The sequence below is a fragment of the Sinocyclocheilus anshuiensis genome, unplaced genomic scaffold (assembly GCF_001515605.1).
Source record: "Sinocyclocheilus anshuiensis isolate Anshui unplaced genomic scaffold, SAMN03320099.WGS_v1.1 scaffold883, whole genome shotgun sequence".
Classification (NCBI taxonomy): Eukaryota; Metazoa; Chordata; class Actinopteri; order Cypriniformes; family Cyprinidae; genus Sinocyclocheilus; species Sinocyclocheilus anshuiensis.
Window position 1 is genome coordinate 1,084,568 of NW_015547678.1, and position 7,614 is coordinate 1,092,181.

A 7,614-nucleotide genomic window follows, 5' to 3' on the forward strand; every position below is an offset into this window, starting at 1 on the left:
ATATATATATATATATATATATATATATATATATATTTATCAGTTTGGCGAGTAAACTAAAAAATGTACTAACCAATGGCGATTCAATTGCCAAGGTGTTCGTAGAGGGCTGTGCATATGAAAACGCAACACACATCAACCATCTTTCCAAATTTGTAATGAGAATTTTTTTGTAAATCTATTAAAGGGATAGTCATCCAAAATGGATCACCCATTTTGGGGGATCACCCAAAATGAAAATTAGCTCATAATTTACTCACCCTCAAGACATCTTAGGTGTAGCTATATGACTTTCTTCTTTCAGACGAATCCAATCAGAGTTATATTTTAAAACGTCCTGGCTCATCCAAGCTTTATAATGGCAGTGGGTGGGTGTTATTTTGTGACTACGCCCACATCCTACGTCATCCGCCTGGAATGGCGTTCTCTTATGAATGCGCGTATGTCAGTTAGCAGAAGTTATTACTGTTTATAAAATTTTAAATATGGATATTTTTCTTACAAAAACGCATTGATTCGCAACAGGAGGCCTTTATTCACCCTTCCGGAGCCGTGTGAGGCACTTTTTATTATGGATAGATGCGCTTTATTGGACTTCTTTTGGACTATTGGAAAAGACAGGATGTTTTTAAATATAACTCTGATTGTATTAGTCTGAAAAAAGAAAGTCATATACACCTAGGATGGCTTGAGGGTGAGTAAATCATGGGGTGATTTTTATTTTTTGGGAGAACTATCATTTTAAATCTTTGGGATAAAATGCATAAACATTGAGAAAACTTTGCTTTTCAAGAAATTAGTTTTTTTTTTTTTATTATTATTTTTCCATTAATATTGGGAAATATATTGGTGGATATTGGATATTTAATTGTGTATTTTAATTTCCCTTATTTTTATGTTTAGACTAAGATAAAAAGATAAAGTTAATCTTTAAAAAACACTCATAATGAAATAACACTTTAATGTAATCTGCCCATTTTAAAATGAATAGATTTCATACTGTACATTATAATGTTAAGATGCCTAAATGCACTTAGGTTTTCATATGTATTTATTTTGAAAAACTCTTTTAGAATTTTATATTGGCCGCAAGGTGAAAAAATCATCTGCTTTGTGGTTTCAGCCAGACTTTTAATATCAATGCATTCCTAATTTGTTCATTTGTATTTTGTTTCCTTAGGCCAGCTTCAAAGCACTACAACAAATCTTTTGCACTAAAACCCTCTCTAGAGTCTCATTATGCTGATTCTGGCTGTATGCAGAAACCAGTTGTACCTGGCTAAATAATTGAAAATGTCAGATCAGAGACATGTTTCTGAAGTATTTTGTCCAATTTGCCATATTGAATAGAAAGGCACCCTCTGTCATCCGGGCCAATTACGCACTAGATGTGAAGGGAAGCAGATGTTAGAACATGGTGTGATCTATCTATCACCTGTGATGGATAACACTTCCAATCTAGTAATGGCCATTTGTAACATTTGATTAACAATAAGTCAAAAATAGCGAGCTATTACCACTGTGAAATGGGCAACTGTTATTCTGCATCTCGGTGTGAGTCATCCTTCATTTAACATTCAGAAAAGCTATCCATTATGCATCATAATTACTGATAAGAGACTTGAAGAACAATGACCTCACAAATGCTCAAATGTGCAGTAAAAGGCTCTTAGCGGCAGCATTTTAAACTTACAGGTTTTTGACATGCATTTCTTTCAGATGTGTTGATGGACTCCACGACGGCAACGGCAGAGCTTGGCTGGACGATATATCCATCACTGGGGGTGAGCCTCATTGAAATAATTTAGATGATCAGACCTAGCATAAATGAATAATTCAGCACACAAATTCAGCATGACTCATGTGGTGCAGAAATAAAAGTTGAATGAATTCCAAATGAGATTATTTTTAATGCAATCCATGCCGTTTATCTAATTTCTGCACATTTTTACCTTAGATGTCATAATGTGTCTGTAATGGTGCGAAACCACGAACGAATGTCCCATAAATATGCAAATAGTATTATAAGCACACGTTGCTTATTCAAATGTTATTATCTGTGCTTCGGTCCCAGTGGGAAGAGGTGAGTGGCTACGACGAGAAGATGAACACCATCCGCACCTACCAGGTGTGCAACGTCTTCAACGCCAACCAGAACAACTGGGTGCGCACCAAATACATCCAGCGGCGAGGAGCCCAACGGATCCACGTGGAGATGAAGTTCTCCGTGCGAGACTGCAGCAGCATCCCGAACGTCACCGGCTCTTGCAAGGAGACTTTTAATCTGTACTACTTCGAGTCTGACAAGGACATAGCCACCAAGGTGTATCCCGCCTGGATGGAGAACCCTTGGATCAAGGTGGATACCATTGCGGCCGATGAGAGTTTCTCCCAGGTAGACCTGGGCGGCCGTGTGATGAAGATCAACACGGAAGTACGCAGCTTCGGACCGGTGTCCCATAAAGGCTTCTACTTGGCTTTCCAGGATTACGGAGCATGCATGTCGCTCATCGCCGTGAAGGTTTTCTATCGCAAATGCACCCGAGTTATTCGGAATGGGGCCATCTTTGAGGAGACCTTGTCAGGTGCGGAGAGCACCTCTCTGGTGTCCGCCCGGGGCAGTTGTGTACCTAATGGAGAGGAAGTGGATGTTCCCATTAAACTGTACTGCAATGGAGATGGGGAGTGGCTGGTACCTATCGGGCGCTGTGTGTGCAAGGCCGGGTATGAGTCTGTGGACAACGGGACTGTGTGTAGAGGTGAGTTTTGTTTCTTATTCAATGCTGATTACTGAGTATTTGAATACTGTGCTATTTGTTCACCCTCGTGATATTCCAAACCCATATTCTGTTATTTTTGAGGGTTTTCTTTTTAAGATCAACAGGCTGTCAGATTTCAAAAAGGACAAAAAGCGTATGGCCCCTATGATGCATTTTGGATGTCAATAACATCAAAATTCTGATAGTTCTACTATAGAAATTCTACCATAGGCGTCCTATTTGAGAGCTGCGGTTAAAGATCAAAAGTGTATATAAAGACAATGTATATAAAGTTTGCATTGTGTGGCTTTAGGGGCTTATTGCACAAAAATCTTCTGAAAGAAGTAGTTAACCCCCTGGGGTTGACAGTTCTGCCGGCGGAACTTTTTGCAGATTTGAATGATGACAGCGAAAAGAACTAAAATGCTCCTTTCATACTTGAGTATATATGTTTTATGGCCTTATTTCAGTGACTTTAAAATTGTAGTTTTTCACTAAGCACGCATAAACGTTGTTTTCTCAAAAACACAATCACGTACATACATGCTGCTCACATATTATTGTAGCCCAGTTTGTGCTGATTACAGTGTTATTAAACTTTAGACATTCAAATGTTTGTAAGCAACTGAAAAAAGCACAAATGTCAGGGCATGTCAAAACTTTTCCAGGCCCCAAAACACCCTCGGACCCCAGAGGGTTAAGAAATGTCTTAAATTAAATTCTAATAAGTCCATAAGAATATCACTAAAATAAAAATATTAATTCTTGATGACAGAAAATATTGTTATAATTCTGATTAACTGGCATGATGGAAGTTCAGCACTTGGTTTTGCATTTTTTTTTATATATTATTTTCAGGAATTCTTGTTCAAACTAAAAGTGATAGTTCACCCAAAAATGAAAATTATGTCATTAATTACTCCCCCTCATGTCGTTCCAAACCTGCAAGACATTGTTCAAGCAAAACAATGTCCTCGCTACATTTCTGTGCCTTGACCATGGTAGTACCCTTGCTGTCTATGGAAGGTCAGAAAGCTCTCGGATTTCATGAAAAATATCTTAATTTCTGTTCTGAAGATGAACAAAGGTCTTACGGGTTTGGAAAGACATGAGGTTGAGTAATTAATGACAGAATTCTTGGGTAAACTATCCCTTTAAGTTTTAATATGTTTTAATAAAGATAATTCTTTAAAAAATGTATATTCCTAACTTAGTTTTAATTTATGCTAACTTATTCTTACCAGAAAATTAAAAAGTTGATTCGGTTAGTAGTTTTGTTAATCCGTCTCAGAAAATATGAAATATTGAGTCGTACAGACTTTATAGAGCTTTATAGTACTTTATAGTCCATTTTTGGATCTAGACAGCAGCACATGATCTCTATCTTTAAAAGCTATTTTTGTGTCTAATGAAGATAGTATCAAAATGAGAGTCTGAAGCCACATTAAGCCAAGTAATTAATAATTGAATATCAATTTAATTTTTGGATGAACTACTTTAAAGTCTGCCAATCTCATCCTTGTCTGGTCTGGTTTGGTTTTAATGGCACACTAAAAAGTGAAACTGTTGTTGTTACTTACGGAGCAATTTCCAGCAGATCTGACCCTACGAAAGGACGTTCGTAGGTGTAACTGGATGTTGTCAGAATGATTTAGACGTTACCACATGAAGCACATTTTTAGGTAGCCTGACAAAACATTTTTTACAGTGCCGGATGCCAGCAATGTTAAATAAATAATGAATAGCCTCAGCTTCAGCCTCAGATTTCTGCACAATGAAAAAGAGATACATTGCCAAATTAGGAAAAAGCCTGCATGCAGATTTACAGTCATTTTACGCAATGACAGAAAAGGGCGACTTAATGTCCTTCCTGAATGCACACACACGTATGTTACAGAGTCTTACTATTGAGAGCTGCCCTACAGGTACAAAACATTCACTGACCTTATCGTTATGAAAGCCAGTTGAAAGACATCGGGCCATTGTGTCCTCCAGCCTGTGTCTGTCCATGTGCAGTGGTTTTCTTACAGTGTTATTTCAAACGAAATGTGCACACGCACATGCACACAAGCACTGACCCTTAAAACTGTTTTTATAACATGAGATTTTGCCGTTATTCTTGCATTACTCGACAAGGAAGTAGCTCTCTGTGTCTGAGAACAAGGGAGCCGTAATGAATAGAAATCCTCCAGTCAGTTGTAACGCTGCATTGATAGGTTGGAATGAATAGAGGGATTTGGGTAGAAAAAGGTGTTTTTTTTTTCGCCCTCGCTCAGCACTCGGCAGATATGATTACATTCAAGGAGAGCAGGGTGGCGATGAGGGAACGATTTTGGCACGGTTCTCCTGGGTACTGTTGACAGAATCTAAATTACTAATGTCCCCCCATCTGGAGCAGCTGATGGATGGAAATCGGCAATATCCTGGGCGAGCACAAGGCAGACCGTCTCTTTTATTTCCCCTGGTGTTAATCCTCCTCGCTGCCACCTCTTTAATGACACTCCTAATTGACTAATTTGGGGAGCTGGGTGGACGCTTTGACGCTGCTCTCCCTGGCGAGTCCATTCAGAAATCAAGCACAACTATAATGAATCCCCCTGTGGTTGTTAACCAAGGGCTGCATGTAGACAAATGGATTTATGAGTTCCATTTTCTGTCTCTAAAGGAAATATGCAGTAGCAGTACTCATTAAAGCCAAGTAGACACATAATGGTCTAATTGATAGAGAGCTTGACGTGTAATTCTCTTATACTGTAATGTAACCGGAACAATGGCACAGCACTGCATGCTTCAGGTCAATGCAACTTCAAAAGCCCTACGTGAGTGGTTTCATCTCAGTGGCTGTGTGTTTTTAAAGCCTTCCAGTGCTCAACAATAAGGATTTTGTCTGCTGGCTTAGTTGGACTTAGTTGCCAATATTTCAAATGGCTCCACCTCATGATAATGATAACTTTTAATTATATTTTTTAATAATTGGTTTTGTTTTGATTTCTTAATAAAATAAATAAATAAAAACAAATGCATCTTTATTACAATAAAGTATTTTCTTTTGACTTTTGTTAGTTGAGCCATTAGTTAAAAATTGAAATAATTTTTTTTTCTATTAGATTAATAATGAACATATTTTATTAAATCTTTTATGATTAGTTTATTGCATTTGTTAAATTTGCAATATTTGTTTTGCAAAAAATAAATAAATACATTTTAAATAAACTTGAAATAATCTATTTGTTGTTTGCTTTGTTTTGATATCTAATGCTTTTTTTTTTACGTTTTAAATTTTTTATATTTTATATTTTTTTATTAAATGCATTCATTTATTATTTTTATATATGTCAAAATATATATTTATTTAAATAAAGGTTTTTTTAACTACAAAAAGCAACAACATTCAGTAGTTTATTAGGTTTTCAAGCAGGAATAGATAAATTAATATAAATTATACTGACCCAAAACTCTCTCACGCTGGCTCTGGGCCATCGGTCCGTTCTTATTGTTGAGCCCTGTCAAATATTTAGCCTATTGAAACATAACTAACCATCCTTATGAAAGGAAGTACAGGAACAGCTTGTGAAATAGCATTTATATGTGTCTTGTGCTTACGCCTCTCCTCTCCATAGCCAAGAGCTGAAACTCACCCACACCTCAAGTAATTATAGTGGTTGCACTAATTCAGTTAATCCAGCTGACATTCTGACCCTCTCTGTTCTTCTCTGGAGATCTTCTTCAGTCCTCTCGCCATTATTCATATGTGGTTTGTGATGGATATTATTGACTGGCTTTCTAGATTGCATTTCATAAGTAATTACATAGACCTTAAAGCACAGTCTCTGCTTGTTTTAACGTTTAATGATTATAAATGGCTAAATTCAGCCAGACGGTGTTGGCCGCAGATGAATTACCTCTACTATATGGAGCTGGACTGTGGCCAATCCCTCAAGCCAAACCCGCCTGGGTCTCCAAACAAGATGAATGTCGGCTGATTTTGCTTATATTGTGTTATGGCCAATCAATACATTCCTCCACAGACAGCTGCAATGTGCATTTGTTTTAGTATGTTGACCTTTCAATTAGAAGTAATGGTTTTGTTATCTTGTTATCTTTTAAATATTATATTTTATTATCTGGGGAGTACGTTAGGCCTAAACCTCAGTTTTTGATTTGTTAGAGTAAGCTCAAAGCTAAAAGCTTACAGTAAATCAAGGTTGTGTATTCTTAATTATGTAAATGCAATGTATCTGAAGTGTTACATTCGCTAAATCCAGTAATAAGTGTCCGCTGGAATGTTGCATCTATCTTTTAATCTTTCACGGTCAATGTTGAGGGCCACTCAGTGACCTTTGTGCAATGCTGCCGCTGTTTAAAAGCTCTAGTTTAATGTATTTACGCTGGATAATGTGTTCAGATGGGCACTATAGATCATAATGTACCAACACTCTCTGTTTTCAGCACGTTGGGGTCACAATGTCTGTCTGTTCCTCAATTTTACTTCAACCTTCATGACTGTAGATATTTTTCCTGACATAGAGAGCCATGGTTGGGTATAAACAGATTTTCTGACTAATTGAGAGTATTCTGACTTGGACACAAATGAGTCTTATGAGCTAGTTCTTTCTAATGAATTAAAACATACCGTGTTGGCTCTCATAAGACGGTTCTGGGTAGGGCTGTGCAATATATCGAAATTATCGAAATATCGCAAATGTACATATCGCAATATACATATCGCTACGGCTTGCAATATCTGGGGCCATGAACAAAAGACAAAGAGAAAATCACTCACTGCCCTTACTAGGGTTGTGACGGTGAGGAAATTTTCCCACCGGTTAATCGACGTGTGACAACACCGGTAATA

The 7,614-nt window shown here is 37.3% G+C and overlaps 1 protein-coding gene across 2 annotated transcripts in view; it reads left to right on the forward strand.

Annotated features, from left to right (window-relative positions):
* Positions 1 to 7,614, forward strand: part of LOC107703068 (ephrin type-B receptor 2-like) — a 73,444-nt gene that overhangs the window by 21,081 nt on the left and 44,749 nt on the right. For both annotated transcript variants that reach the window (XM_016505576.1, XM_016505577.1), the window contains exons 2-3: positions 1,720 to 1,784; positions 2,075 to 2,759. In XM_016505576.1, coding sequence (XP_016361062.1) covers positions 1,720 to 1,784; positions 2,075 to 2,759 — 750 coding nt within the window. The remainder of the gene's footprint in view (positions 1 to 1,719; positions 1,785 to 2,074; positions 2,760 to 7,614) is intronic.